Genomic DNA, 16,590 nt, shown 5'->3' with positions numbered 1-16,590 from the left:
TAGCACAAAACACACCTGCAAGTTGAAAGTTGTATGTCTGAAACCTTTTGAATGCTACTTATAAGTCATAAACTTAGACAAAAATTCTTCTGTTGGACAGTTGCTTAGTACGAAACAGCAGAGCATGATGTCCTCATATCATTTCTATACAAAAAGCTGGAAAATAAACTGTTTTGAATATTTTGTGTAGATTCATGCATCATTTTGATAATTTGAAATTTATATCTGCATATAAGAAATCTTTATTGAAATAATGTATTACTAGATCTTCACAGTTTTCTAAATGAATGCTAGGGATTGAATCGGAGCTGTAGCCACTGGCCTACGCCAGAGCCACAGCAACGCGGGATCTGAGCCGCGTCTGTGACCTACACCACAGCTCACGGCAACGCCGGATCCTTAACCCACTGAGTAAGGGCAGGGACGGAACCCGCAACCTCATGGTTCCTAGTCGGATTCGTTAACCACTGCGCCACGATGGGAACTCCCCTAAATGAATTTTTAATGCAGATTTACATCTTGCTGTCTTTGTGGCTGCACTGTCAGTATGCAGAATTGCAATGTTTCCCAATTTATCTTCTCTATTTGTTTTACATTTTTCTTTTAGCATTTGAGTATTTCATCTCTAGAAGTTTGTTTTGATACTTTGACAGTTAGTGTTCTTCCAAGTAATCTCCTATTCAGAAAGTTTAACTGTTGCTGTTAATTTAAGCACAGTTATTAACATGTAGAATCATTATTCAGCAATGAATACTTTTGATGCAGCTGTCTTCTGGGTTAGTAATTATTGCTGTGTTTATCTGGCATGTCACCAAACGCATCTGTTAATTCTGTATTTGAATGTGGCATGTTTTCTATTTCTTTTGCTTCTTTGGAAATTACAAAGTTCTGACATTTTCCTTGTAGGCTGGAATATTATGCAATTTTGCAATTGTATGAGATACTCTAGGTCTTTAATTGGCTAACCTTTGAACCATATTTTTAATCTGATATTGTTATAACTAATCTCATAAAAGAATTTTGTTTAGTATTTTGTGTTTGCAGAATTTTAGATTACAGATGTTTTTCATTATGAAATGGATATTTTGTGTCAAAGTCCTGTGTGATTCGCATCTGCCATTGCTTTTTTAAATAACTTTCCTATAAAAATATATTTTAGTTGCAGAATCTTGGAACATTGTGTTTGCCTTCTGAATGTAATGACTTTCCAGCATCATTTAATTAAAAAGTTGTCCATTATGGTGGGAAAAAAAAAATCAGTAAAAAGGAATTATATTTAAATGTGAAATTAAATAGGATTTTTTTAAAAGGTCACACCCATGGTATATGGAACTTCCTGAGCCAGAGTTTGAATCCAAGCCACAGCAGCAGCCCTCACTGCAGTTGTGGCCTCACTAGATCCTTGAACCCACTTCACCAGTGCGGGAATGGAACTTCCACTTCTACAGCCACCTGAGGTGCTGCAGTTGGACTCTTAACCCACTGCACCACAGTGGGAATTCCAAAATAAGATAAGTTTTAAGGTTCAAAAATTGGTAATTTGTAAAATTTTCTGAATTCTTAAAATGTTAAAAATTAGATCATATTGCAAGGTTATAAAATTTGGCATTTTAGTAAAATAGAAAATATTCATTTTAGTTACTTCAAGATATGTTACACTCATGTATGATCACAAAACAAATTTTCAAAATGTTTTTGAATCTGCAAAAGCATACAATCCCATTTAAAATGATTTAATTATGTACAATTAATTTCATTTTCAAAATGTTTTTTATTTTTTTATTTTTTATTTTTTTAAAATTAATGAAATTTTATTACATTTATAGGTGTACAACGATCATCACAACCAAATTTTGTAGCATTTCCATCTCAAACCCTCACTGCATCTTTAAAAATTATTTAAAGTAAAACAATGACGTTTCATCAAGAGTCAGACTTTGGCTAATTAACATTAAAAGTCAAGAAGTAAGAGCTCCCCCACTCCCCCAATCAATTAATTTAATAGGAATACCTCATAGCAAATAATGATGATGCTAAGAAAGCAATCATGTGTATTTTACTAGTAAGAAAAATGTAAAAAATAAGAAATAAGAGCAGTATTTGTGAGAAATAAGCCAAAGAAGGATGCGGTATTTGACATGGGGTACAAAACATAGAAGTGATGACAAACAAATTGTGATTAAAAGAGTTTTGGATGATTTCAAATGGTAATGGCAAAGGAAAAGTACAGTTTTGCCAAAGTAATGCTTATTGCATTTAGTCCCTTAGCAGAGCAAGTCATACAATTGATACTAAAATATAGTTTCAGCAGTTGTTAATTTCTGAATGCTTAAAATCACTATAAAAACTTTCAAACATCAATACCTTGTGCATGACTATTGATATCTTCTCAGTTTTCTCTGTTTAACAGCCATTGCTAAATTTAGTGACTTCAAACAGCCACCATCATTTATTTGGGTAGAGCTTGGAGGGGCTTGTCTCTGCTCCTCATGGGGTTTGCTGAGTGGCTTGTCTGTGGCTGGAGGATCTAGCCGCAGCTAGATGGCTAGAGTGTGTTGCTGCAGCTGAGGTGGCTAGAATGGCTGGGGTTGGTCAGTCTTCTCCAGCCTGCTGGAGTATCTCATCCTCTAGGATTTTTCTCTTACAGTGTGGCCTCTGTCTTCAGCAGGGTAGTCAGACTTCTTAATGTGATAGCTGACCTTCAAGAGGGTGAACTTAGTGGGTGTAAGACTTCTTAAAGCCTAGGCCTAGAAGTCACACAGGATCACTTCTGCTGCATCTTTTTGGTCAGAGCAACACTTGGGGCCTCCCCAGATTTAGAGTAAAAGGAAATAAACTCCACCTCTTGAGGGGATAGTGGCATGCACATGGAGGGATGAGAGGAATTGTTGGTGGCCATCCATATAGACATTCTACCATATCTTTCAGCACACCTGTAATGTGTGCCATGACCCAAGCATTGAGAACCTTTATAGTAGTAAATTGGTCCTTGTCCTTAGAGATTTTTATTTATGTCCTTTGGAGTATGGCATTAGAGTTAAAAAAATCTCCCTAGGTAATTCTGACATACAGTAAAATTTGAGAACCACTGCTTTAGATCAGTGATTCTTAAATTGTGGTCCCTGGACCAGTAGCATTAGCATAATCTCGTTAGAAGGTCAGATTTTTAGAGCCCATCCAGATCTACTGAATCATAAGCTCTGAGGGTGAAAGCCAGCAATCTGTATTTGAGTACACCTTGCAGGTGATTTTGATATATTCTAAAACATGAGAACCACTGTTTGAGAATAGGAGTTGGCAAACTACAGCTTGCAGGCCATTTTCAGCCCACTGCCCCCCCCCCCCCCCCCCCCCCGCCCCCCCCCCATTTCCCTTTTCATACAAATTTTTACTAGAACACAGATAGCTCATTTGTTTCTGTATTGTCTTTGGTTACTTTGGCACAGTGGCATAGTTGAGTAGTTGTGACAGAGACCACATGGCCCATAAGCCTAAAATACTATCTAGCTCTTTACAGAAAAAAAATATGCTGACCTCTGTTCTCAAGACTATTATTGCCCATTTCCAAGGACTGTATCTGCTATAATACCAACTGGAAAGAGGCCCTTTTCTGCTTTAGTGAAAGTGATTTAGTGATTTAGTTGCCTTGATGAATTCTTCTTAGTGAAGAAGAACCAAGGCTATAATCCAGACTAGTTAGAATTTCTGGGAGTAAGAACCAGGCTTCAGTAATTTTCAGAGCTCTCCAAATCATTCCAATGTGCAGCCCAGTTTAAGAAACAATGCATTGCTTCCCCCAGTCACGCCACTTGGAAATCTTGATAAATGCAGATTCTGATTCTTTAAGTCCGGGGTGGGTGTGGAGATTCTTCATGTCCAAGAAGCATTCAGGTGATGTGGATAATGCTAGTTCACACCTGGGGAACTTTAAAAATACTGATTCCTGAGTCTCATTGTTCTCTCTAGTTATCTTAGCATCAGAGTATTTAAAAGTTCCCCAGGTTATAGTGCTGCCCAACCAATTGAGAACCCTTGGGTCAGAGCAGTTGGTCTCAATCTTTGAGTAACAGAATCACCTAGTGAACTCAGTAGAAAAATACAGGGGAATTCTGTCCTTCTTTAGCAAACTTGGACTGTTGTATTTTCTGTTAGTTTTGCAAGTAATTTTGATTCACACCCAAGGCAGTTAAGAGCCACTACCATAGAGGAATGAAGAAAGGGAGAAAGAAGAGTTTAAATAAATGTATACGTTAGGACAGGCAAAGATGTAGAAAAAAACAGGAACAAAGAATAAATATTCACTTGTATACTGGGACCTGTTTCTGATGATAGCAAAAAAGAGTCTTCTTAGTTATAGGCCTATTTATTATAGGCCTCATGAAATTAACTAAAACAGTGAATCCATCGTGTCAACAGCCACATCCTTGTGCCCTTCTGTAGATTCTGGAAAGGTCAGGAATGATTGTATTACGTAAAACTGTAAGAAGAGACTACTGTGGTAGCTCAGTAATATTTACATGGACCACAAAGACTTTAAACTACAAAATTTCTACTCTCAGCCAATGAGACTTAAGTGGTAAGAACTGGAAATAGTTCAGTGCTATCTATGGATGTGTAGCCTTTTCTACTAAACTTCCTAGCGTATGTGCCATCTGTGTAGTGTTATCTCAGCTTTCATTCTTTCTTTATCACAGCAGAGAGAGTGTTGCTTTAACTGGGTGCAAACATGAATGGGGAATAACCTGAGTGTAAGGCCTTGGTTTTAATCAGCCATAAATTTATGCACTTTAGTAAGATCCTTATATAACAGGTCAAATGACATTGTTGATTATTTGTCATACACATGTTTCTAGGAATAATGCTACTCATTTCCAGAAAACCGAACCTTAGCTTTTGTGTTGGTAGCTTTTTCTGACGCGCCCCTCACCCCCAATCTGTCATTGTGGCTTTATTATACCATCCCAGGTTTTTGTGGTATATACGTGGAAGAGAAGACCTGAGATGCACTTGATTCTGAGGATGAAACAAAATTTTTTTTTTTTTTAAGTCTAAAGCCTAGATAAAGTCATGGATGGGTGTTTGCTGAGCACTTTGGGTGAGATCTGGATCAGAACCCCCATCTAGTCAAGATAGTAGAACTTTACACAAGGAAAATGGGAAAAATTTAGGCAAGAGTCTTGCAAAACTTCCTCTGGTACCTAACTTCCAGGGACATTGACAAGGCTGCTTTTATTTCAGTCCTTGCTTCTTCAGTCTTACAGCTTTTTACTTTCACACATCAAAAGAAATGTTGTGAATTCTCTCTTAGTGGGCTATAGATTAGTGACCTGGGTTATGAGACTGAGGCAGCTCAGTGCAGTAGTTCACCAGAGAAAAGAAAGTTAGTTGGGTAGTTTGTAATTGGCAAATGGGAGACAGTTTTTCTCACTTGCCTTTGCATTAGCAGCGTATTTTTCACTCTAATGGAGGTGTTTAAAATAGGTAGGCTAGCAGTTCTCCTTGTGGCTCAGTGGGTTAAGAACCTGACTAGTATCCATGAGGGTGCAGTTCCATTCCTGGCCTTGCTTAGTGGGTTAAGGACTTGGCTTTGCAGCAAGCTGTGGTGTAGGTTACAGATGTACCTCAGATTCAGTGTAATTGTGGCTGTGGTGTAGGCTGGCAGCTGCAGCTTCAATTTGAAACCTAGCCAGGGAATTTCCGTATGCCACAGGGAGGTGCCATAAACAGAAAAAAAATAGGTAGGCTAGATTATTGACAATCTCCTGAAATACTTCTCATTCTGTCTAAATATATGCAAAGGTTAGGTAATGCTGTATTTTGAAGAATTTAGATAGTAATGTTTTTATAGCTTTTAAGGAACAGTAATAATACATAGAAAAATATTCTGTTTTTCTGGAATATATTGATTTTTCTAAACTGAAGAATAATTGATATAAACTGCCTATTAAGATGTGCCATTTCGTAAATGTTGACATATGTATACCTCCGTAAATGTCACCTCAGTTAATTTAATGAACATACCAATTATGCCTCAAAAACTTTCTTATGCCACTTTATAATTCATTCTCTAATTTGCCACCTTCTCATTCCTAGTCAGTCACTGATCTACTGTCTCGTTATTAATTAGTTTGCATTTTCTAGATTTACATGTAAATGTATTTTTTTTAGGTCTGATTTCTTTCAATGTACTTATTTTGAGAATCATGGTCTGTATATCAATAGTTTATTCCTTTTTTTAATGCTTAATGGTATTGTATTATATAGGTATATCACAATTTATTTATCCATTCGTCTGTTAATGGATGTATTAGTTACCTATTGCTATATAACAGATTACCCCAAAACATAGTAGCACAAGGAAATTTACTCAGTACTCTGTTATAACCTATATGGGAAAAGAATCTGAAAAGGAATGGATATATGTATATGAATTTACTTTGCGTATGCCTGAAATTAACACAACTTTGTAAGTCAGCTGTATTCTAATAAAATTTAAACCTCCCCCCCCCCAAAAAAAAACCCCCAAATGACAATAAATATTTACCATCTCATAGTTTCCAGGCCTCAAATTTTTCTAGAGACTAAGCTGGGTGGTTTTGGCCCAGTCTTTATTTTATTTATTTATTTATTTATTATTATTATTTTTTGGCTTTTTATGGCTGCACCTGTGGCATATGGAAGTTCCCAGGCTAGGGGAGCTGTAGCCGCCAGACTTTGCCACAGCAACTTGGGATCTGAGCTGCATGTGTAACCTATACCACAGCTCACAGCAATGCCAGATCCCCAACCTCCTGAGTGAGGCCAGGAATCCAACCCATGTCCTCATGTATACTAGTCAGGTTTGTTCTGCTGAGCCACAATGGGAACTTCTGGCTCAGAGTCTTCAATTAGATTTCTGGTCAGATATCGGCTGGAGCTTCAGTCATTTGAAGGCTTCATTGGTGCCTCAAAGAATTTGTGGGCATATTTTAAAGCTAATACAATGAACATTTGAGTTTTTTCTCCTGGTTTTGGCTATTACAAATAAAGCTGCTTATAAAAACATACATAGGAATTCCCATTGTGGCTCAGCGGTAACGAACCTGACCTAGTATCCATGAAGACGCAGGTTGGATCCCTTGCCCTGCTCTGTGGGTTAAGGATCTCGCATTGCCGTGAGCTGTGGTGTAGGTCACAGATGCGGCTCGGATCTGGTGTTGCTGTGGCTCTGGCGTTGGCCAGCAGCTGTAGCTCCAATTCAACCCCTATCATGTGTAGTAGAAGTGATGAGAGCTGACATCCTTGCCTTGTTCCTGATCACAGGGAGATCAGTAAATATGATTTTACTAGTGATCTTTCATTAGTAACTATGTCAGCCCTAGGTTTTTCTGTGTGCCTTAAGGATAGAGGAAATTCCCCACTGTTCCTAGATTCTTGAAAATTTTTATTAGGAATGGATGTTGGATTTTGTCAAATGCTTTTTCACATCTGTAGAGATGGTCGCACAGTTCTTCTGTTTTAGCTTGTTAACATAGTAAATTGGTGGATTTTTGAATGTTAACTTAGTCTTGTAATTGGTCATGATATGTTGTCCTTTTTATGTGTTGTATGTCATTGTAAGAATTTACATGTGTTAATGAGAGATACTGGTTTGTAGCTTTCTTTTCCTGCAATGTCTTTGTCTAGTTTTGTCCTTCCTAAGAATTTTCTCTTTGAATAGATTTTCTGATAGAAAAGATTTTAAGGGGAAAAGTTTGAGTAGAATTATTATTTTTTTCTTAAATATGTGGTAGAATTTACCAGTGAGGGTATCTTTGTGGAGGGGTTTTTCCCTTTTATTTATTTAGTTTGGGAGTGACTTTTTCTGATATTTTATTAGAAGTTGAAATAGCTACTATAAATCTTCATATAGTCATTTTGTTATTGATACATTTTAAAATAGTTTATAAAGAATAGTAGATTTTACTCCTAAACATATTCCCATACATAAATTAAGAATTTTAATATTTTTAAAAGTTAAAAAAATTTCTTGAGGTAGAATTCAAATATAGTTAAGTGCATGCCTTAAGTATACCATTCAATGAATTTTGACAAATGCACACACTTGCATAACCTAAGTCCCTTTTAAGACCAAGATTGTTACCACTACCTAGAAAATTCTCCCATACCTTATTTTTAGAGAGTCCCAACTCATACCCTAGAGCAAGTACTGTTCTGATTTTTTTGCTTCTTCTATAACTTCATGTAAATAAAATCATAGTATTTGTGTGTGTGTGACTTCTTTCACTTGGCATACAATTTTTTGGAATTGATCTATACTGTTACATTATCGCTAGTCTCTCCTTTTAATACCTTGTAGTGTTACTTAATTTTACATGAGGTCAGAGAACATGTTCTATATGATGTCACACTGTTGTTTTGTCCCCTGTTATACAGTCTGTTTTCCTAAATGTTAATGTTCCTGAGAATGGAATTTTCTTTCGGTTGGTTTTATGTTTATCTGTCGTTTTAGTAAACCTCATTAGTCATGGTATTTGTTTCTTCTTTTGTTTTTCAAAGTGTAATTCTTTTTTTTTTTTTTAATTTAATTTAATTTAAAATTTTTTTTTTTGTCCTTTTGCTGTTTCTTGGGCCGCTCCCTCGGCATATGGAGGTTCCCAGGTTAGGGGTCCAATCAGAGCTGTAGCCACTGGCCTACACCAGAGCCACAGCAACGCGGGATGCGAGCCGTGTCTGCAACCTACACCACAGCTCACGGCAACGCCGGATCGTCAACCCACTGAGCAAGGGCAGGGACGGAACCCGCAACCTCATGGTTCCTAGTCGGATTCGTTAACCACTACGCCACGACGGGAACTCCTCAAAGTGTAATTCTTCCAGCTTTACAAAGTTTGGTTTTACATAGGTAAATTCTGGAGTGTTTTCCATTTCTCTTTCATAGAGATTTAACATTTACCATGGCATTTTCTAATATTATAAATATTTTCAAGCATACAGCAAAGCTGGATTGTACAGTATACATCCCTCTATGCATCATGTAGATTCTACCATTATTTCTATACTTGCTTTGTCATGTGCCTGTACACCTATCCATCAAGCTATGGTAGCATTTTAATTATTCTTTAAAAAACATTTTATACTTTGATTTAGACAAGGAAGTCTATGTAAAAATAAATTCTCCTGGATATTATCTCTTTTTTTAATTACTCAAATGAATTTAATCACATCTGTAGTTGTATAATGATCATAACAATCTGATTTCACAAGATTTCCATCCCACAGCCCAAGCACATCCCCCCACCCCCCAAATTGTCTCCTCCAGAGACCATAAGTTCTTCATTGTCTGTGAATCAGCATCTGTTCTGCAAATAAGTTCAGTCTGTCCTTTTTTCAGATTCTACATGTCAGTGAAAGCATTTAATGCTGGTGTCTCATTGTCTGACTGACTTCACTTAGCATGATAGTTTCTACGTCCATCCATGTTGCTAAAAATGCCGGTATTTTGTTCTTTTTAACGGCTGAGTAATATTCCATTGTGTATATGTACCACATCTTGATCCACTCCTCTGTCGATGGACATTTAGGTTGTTTCCATGTTTTGGCTTTTGTAAATAGTGCTGCAGTGAACATCGGAGTACATGTGTCTTTTCGAGTCATGGTTTTCTCTGGATAGATGCCCAGGAGTGGGATTGCTGGATCAAATGGTAGTTCTATGTTTAGTTTTCTGAGGCATCTCCATACTGCTTTCCACAGTGGTTGCACCAATTTACAATCCCACCAACAGTATACTAGGGTTCCTTTTTCTCCACACCCTCTCCAGCACTTATTGTTTGTAGACTTATGGATGATGGCCATTCTGGCTGGTGTAAGGTGGTACCTCATGGTGGTTTTGATTTGCATTTCTCTAATAATGAGTGATGTTGAACATCTTTGCATGTGTTTTTTGGCCATCTGTATGTCTTTTTTGGAGAACTGTCTATTTAGATCTTCTGCCCATTTTTGGATGGGGTTGTTTGTTTTTTTGGTACGGAGCTTCTTAATTCTTTTAAAAATCTTCATATCTGTTCTCTTGTTCTTCATATTTTAAAGTTACTTTATTATTTTTTTCCTTCACTTTGTTGGGTATAATTGGAATACAGCACTATATAAGTTTTAGGTATATAGCTATAATGATTTGATTTATGTACACATGAAATGATTACTGCAGTAAGTTTAGTGAACATCTATTATATAGATACAATATTAAAGAAAGAAGAATTTTTTTTTCTGGTGATGAGAACTCTTATATAGCAGTGTGAATTATATTTATTGCATACATTACGTCCCTAGTACTTATTTATCTTATAAGTGGAAGTTTGTTCCTTTTGACTGCCTTCATCCAATTCTCCTTGTCCCCATCCTCTGCTAGCTACAAATATGATCTCTTTTTCTATGAGTTTGTTTTTGAGGTATAATTGGTTTATAACACGTTAGTTTCTGGTATACATCATAGTGATTCAATATTTGTATACATTTCAAAATATCCACTATGATAATTCAATTTGTCATCTGTCATTGTACAAAGATATTATTATATAATTATTAACAGTATTCCCCAGACCATATGAATTGTGACTCATTTATTTTGTAACTGAAAGTTTGAACCTCTTAATCTCCCTCACCCTTTTCTCTCCTCCCCCCACTCTTCTCCCTTGTGGTTCCCACCTGTTTGTTCTTTGTATCTCTAACTCTGTTTCCCTTTATTATGTTTGTTCGTTTGTTTTGTTTTTTAGATCTCTCATATCAGTGAAATCATATAGTATTTGTGTTACTCATTTCACATAGCATAATAACCCCTAGGTCCATGCACGGTGTCACAAATGTCAAATATTGGAAGTCCTTGCCACAGCAGTCAGACAAAAATAAATAAAAGGAATCCAGATTAGAAAGGGAGATGTAAAACCCCTTGCAGATGACATGGTACTATATAGAAAATCTTAAAGATGCCATCAAAAAACTATTGGAACTTGTCAGTGAATTCAGTAAAGTTGCAGGATATAAAATTGATACGCAGAAATCTTTTGCATTTCTATACACTAACAATGAAGTAATCAAACAATTCCACTTATGGTTGCATCCTAAAAAATCAAATACCTGGGAATAAATCTAATCAAGGAAGTAAAAGACATACGCTTGAAAAATTATAAGACACTGATGAAGGAAATTGAAGACAACAAAAGTAGATGGAGAGATATACTCTGCTCACAGATTTGAAGAAATAATATTTTAAAAATTACGACCTGAGGCATTCCAGAGATTCAGTGTAATCCATATTAAAATCCCAATGACATTTTTCAAAGAACTAGAAAAAATACTTCTAAAGTTTGTGTGGAAATGCAAAAGACCTCAAATAGCCAAAACAATCTTAAGAAAGAAAAACAAAGCTGGAGGTATCATGTGCCCTGATTTCAAAATGTATTGCAAAGCTACTATTAATCAAAACAGTATGGTACTGGCATAAAAACAGACGCATAGCTCAGTGGAACAGAATAGAGAGCCCAGGAATGAACCCACATTTATATGGGCAATTAATTTGTGACAAAGGAAGTAAGACTACATAATGGGGGAAAGGTAGCCTCTTCAATAAATGGTTTTAGGAAAACTGGACAGCTATATGCAAAAGAATCAAGTGATTACTTTCTCACACAATACAGAAATAAACGCAAAATGGATTAAAGACTTAACTCTAAGACCTGACACATTATAAAACTTCTGAAAGAAAAATAGGCAGTATGTTCTTTATTCATTTGTTTTTGGGCCACACCTGTGGCATGTGGAAGTTCTCAGGCCAGGACTCAAACCCTTGCCACAGCAGTGACTCAAGCCACTGCAGTGACAGAGCTGTATCCTTAACCCACTGAATCACAAAAGAACTCTGGCAGTATGCTCTTTGACATCTGTCTTAGCAATGTTTTTTTAGATGTGTCTCCACAGGTAAGGGAAACAAGCAAAAATGAACAAATGGGACTACATCAAACCAAAAATACTTTTGTACAGTGAAGAAAACCATCAACAAAGTGAAAAGGCAGAGCCTACTAAATGGGAGAAGATATTTGCAATGTCATGTCCAACAAGGGGCTACTATGTAAAATATACAAGGAACTCATACAACTCAACATCAAAGCAACAACAACAAAAAACCCCCAGTCTAATTAAAAAATAGAGGACCCGAGTGGACATTTTCCTAAAGAAGATATACAGATGGTCAGCAGGCACATGGAAAGATGCTTGCCATATCAAAACCACAATAAGATACCACCTCACACTTGTCAAAATGGCATTTATCAAAAAGATAACAATAAGTGTTGGTGAGGATATGGAGAGAGGGAGACCCTTGTGTGCTATTGATGGGAATTAAGTAACCATATGCAAGCTGTGAGAAATGAAGTTTTATTCTTGTCTTTAATCTTAGCAACCATTTAACTTAAAGGGCCATATGATACTTGAATTCAGAATACTTGAATTCCACAGATCTTTCCAAATGATAAACCTCTCACCAAGGTATAAGGCAGGTCTAGACTTGTTTTCACTTGTTGTGTTTAATGTATTGGAGTTAAGAAATTTCTGTGGTGGCTAGAGTAGAATTTGTACTACTCATTTAAGTTGTCTTCCAAAGCCTGAATTAGGATCAAGGAAATAAATTGCTCTACTGATTGAGCATTGTATTTAAATATTAATGTAGATTTGAATTCATTTCTAAATAGAACTAATTTTGTTTTTTAAGCAGAGGATATTGGCTTAAAAATCAGTTTGTTTCTTTTAAAAATATTTATTTCTTATGTAGTCTTCCCTAAGAAATATAAGTGTTATTAGGATTGGAATGTTGTGGGAGGAATATAGTATTTTCAGAACTAAATGAAAATTATTTTCTTTATTTCTTATTTTTCTAATTGTTTAATGTTCCTTCTTTTAGATCCTATTTGACCAAACTCAGAGATCAATTAAGGCACAGCTTCAGAACTTTGTTAAAGAGTAAGTCAACTGCAATGAAGACAACAGAAAAGCAACTAGTTAATTATCACATCTGGGAGCTGGTATCTTTTGAGAGAACTTATGAACCATGACTTACTGAAAATATTGAAATTATTGTTTATTTTTTTGCTTTGTGAAATTTTTGTTGCATTTCTTTCCAAATTACTTTGTAAAAGAATCATACTTCATGCCTTTCAATGAATCATTATACTATGAACCTTGTGTTCAGAATATATAGCTCAAATTGTTATAGATAAAACATTTTTCTCCTTTTTATGGTCACACCTGCGGCATATGGAAGTTTCTGGGCCAGGTTGAATCGAAGCTGTAGCTTATGCCACAGTCACAGCAACACTAGATCTGAGCTGTATCTGTTACCTGCCCTGCTGTTTGCAGCAACACCAGATCCTTGTCCCACTGAGCCAGGCCAGGGATCAAAACTCACATCCTCACAGAGAGATTTATCAGGTCCTTAACCCACTGAGCCATGACAGGAACTCCAAAACATTTAAAAAAAATGTAAATAAATAAGTGGTTGAAATACTATCAGTTATTATAGTTGTCTCACTATGCTATTTTCTTTAAAGAGAAGATAATAGAATATATAAGAGTGAGTAATGAAGTGCATAATAAGTAGTGAAAGTGAACCTTTTTTGTCACATTCATCACATTTGGTATGTACACTAAAATGAATCTAGAAATAATCTAGGAAAGTTTTCCTTTTCCACCTTAATAATTCAGTTTTTCTCTATTAACTCCTGCCTGAGAATATATTAAATTATAAAGTTGATTATGATATAGTATTCAGATATTATAAGCTGTAAATAGTGGCAGATCTTATGAACATAATGCATTGATGTTTTAGTTGGTTAGAATTTGTTGTCCTGGGGGTGATGTCTTGCAGATTGTTTATAAATTACTTTATAATATACTAATATTGAGAATGTCCTTATAGACTGTATACATGAAAATTTATGGTTTCTTAGAAAGAGTTTAAAGTCTCTGCTAGGTGTACTTTATTGTTATTATTTTAAAATCTTTTGTCTTCAAGTTATTTTGCCTAGTTCCTTGATAGAAAAAATAAAAGCAGAGGGATGTTAGATATTTACCTAAGATCATTGATGAATTGAGGTTTCAGACTTTCAGGCTATTGAAATGGATACAGTTGCCCTTTATTGGTACATAATTCTTTTAGAGAGCATTATGTGTGTGTTTATTAAGAATATATTCGTGTCCTTTGGCCCACTGATTTTCTTCAACAAGAAATGAATATTATTTCTTAAAGTGTGGTCTATAGGCTACCACAACAATATAATCAAGGATGTGTCTTAAGGAAACCCCTCAGGCTTCTAGGATTTATCCCAAAGACATGAAGAGTTATAATCTTTGGGAGAAGACCCTTGGAATTTATATTTTAAACAAGTTCTCTATGGTATATAAAACTGTTGAAAAATCATTAGGTTAAATATTGGTTCATGTCCCTGAATTTGTCTTTAGAAAAATAACTAACTTAGCTTCTTATGTTTCTGTAATGTTAATTTGATAATTTATTTTTACCTCAAATTGTATAGATTTAAGTAAGGAAGTGTCAGCTGACTATATCAGGAATAATATGTACTTAGAAATCAATATACATGTTAGTTGGAAGAGCTATTGAGGGTCATTGCACAGTGAATCAAATAAGTAGAGGAACATAAGAATTAAATTTTAAATGTTACTTGGCTAAAGTTTTTGATTAAGAAAGTTTTATGAAAGTTTCACTATGTTAATATTTTAGAGATCTTAGAAAATTCAAAGATGCCAAGAAGCAGTTTGAAAAAGTCAGTGAAGAAAAAGAAAATGCATTAGTGAAAAATGCTCAAGTACAAAGAAACAAACAGCATGAAGTTGAAGAAGCCACAAACATTCTGACAGCAACAAGAAAATGTTTTCGACACATTGCCCTTGATTACGTACTGCAGGTATAGTTATTATATTTTTTCAAAAAATGCTTACTGAATATGTCATTGCTTTTGAGCAATTGGACTGGAGGGACTAAGTAATACTATTTCTTTGAGTTCAAGATTGAACCATGACCTTTTGTGAAAAATTTTCATGTGTCTGTGTGTCATCTTTATGCACATATATGTTTGCAGATGTATGTACCTTTGGTTCTGATTTCTTTCCCTATTCACTTAACATTGTATTTTTCCCCTTTCTGTATTTTGCGAAAAGCATTATTAATTACTGTATTTGCTTCCGTGGAGATGCTGAGTCAATTAATATCCAGTTATTAGATGTAGTGTTGCCAGTTTTTACTGGCAGTAGTGGAAATAGCATTTTCAATGATTATAAATGATAACGTCTTTGTATACAGATCTTTTGCCTCATCTCTGGTTATTTCCTTCTCTCTCTCTTTTTTTTCTTTTTAGGGTTACAGGTGTGGAATATGGAAGTTCCCAGACTAGGGGTCGAATTGCAGCTGAAGCCGCTGGCCTATGCTACAGCCACAGCAACGCCAGATCCAAGCCGTAACTGTGACCTATACCACAGCTCACGGCATCGCCGGATCCTTGATCTACTGAGTGAGGCCAGGGATTGAACCCGCATCCTCATGGATACTAGTCAGATTTGTTTCTGCTGCACCACAACCAGAACTCCCTGACTGTTTCTTTAGAAGGCTCACGATATTGCCAAATGAAAAAATCTTTCTAGAAACAGTGTACTCAAACTTGCATTTGGTGCTGCTTTTGAAAAGTAGAGACCAGTATTTGGTAGGTTGCCATATGATCTGGGACAGGGGAATCCCCCATAGATTGTTGGCTTAACAGTGGTCACAGAGTATTTCTTAAAAAAATACTTAAGTAACCATATGCAAATTAGTGATTAAAAACTATTCAGATAGTTTTGCAGAAGAAGTTGACTTTTAAGATTTTTTTCTATTAAGTTTCTAGTCAGTAAGTGGGAAATTAAATTTTTGAAAATGAAATGCACTCCATTTATTAATGAAAGGCTTCTGGAGTGGAGTGGTCTCTTAGCTACCTCACCTTTCTAGCACTTCTGCAGTAGTATGAGTACTGAGTCTGCCTACCCCATTCTACTGAAGTGGCTCATGTTAAGGTCTTATTCATGAAATACATTTTGCTTTTTAACCGACTTCACTATTGTGTTCCAATGAAATGGTAGACCATACTCTTTCTTGAAACATAACTTTCGTCTCCATGTATCTTAAACCACTTTTAGGTTTCTTAGCTACTATTTCTTTTCAGTTTCCACCTTGGGTTTCTATCTTTTGTCTGCCTTTTCAATCTCTTTTTAGGGTTTCATCTTTGGTTTTGTTGTTTTCTGATTTTATGATTTCTCTTACAGTTTCATTATGCCCTTTGCTTGAATTACGACCATATATAGGTGAAAAAAAGCTGTTTTCCTCAGAAGTACTTCACTCTTTTTGTGTTGGGAACGGAAATGTCTTCTTCTCAAATGGCTTCTTATGGCTGTTACCTAACTGAACGGTGTCACCCTCTTAATCATAGAAGTTCAAAGTTGGAGAATCACGTCATATATTCTGCTTTGTTCTCAGCTTCTATATCTGTCAGTCAGAATTGCCTTGAAAAGTTCTGT

General features: G+C 35.8%; 1 protein-coding gene across 3 annotated transcripts in view; it reads left to right on the top strand.

Annotated features, from left to right (window-relative positions):
• The window catches only part of ACAP2 (ArfGAP with coiled-coil, ankyrin repeat and PH domains 2), a 154,154-nt gene that overhangs the window by 79,105 nt on the left and 58,459 nt on the right, over nt 1–16,590 (top strand). For all 3 annotated transcript variants that reach the window (XM_047789187.1, XM_047789196.1, XM_047789177.1), the window contains exons 5-6: nt 12,932–12,990; nt 14,768–14,951. In XM_047789187.1, coding sequence (XP_047645143.1) covers nt 12,932–12,990; nt 14,768–14,951 — 243 coding nt within the window. The remainder of the gene's footprint in view (nt 1–12,931; nt 12,991–14,767; nt 14,952–16,590) is intronic.

The sequence above is a fragment of the Phacochoerus africanus genome, chromosome 1 (assembly GCF_016906955.1).
Source record: "Phacochoerus africanus isolate WHEZ1 chromosome 1, ROS_Pafr_v1, whole genome shotgun sequence".
Taxonomy (NCBI): Eukaryota; Metazoa; Chordata; class Mammalia; order Artiodactyla; family Suidae; genus Phacochoerus; species Phacochoerus africanus.
The sequence above is the reverse complement of the archived record's forward strand: the minus strand, read 5'-3'. Positions and strand labels throughout refer to the sequence as shown.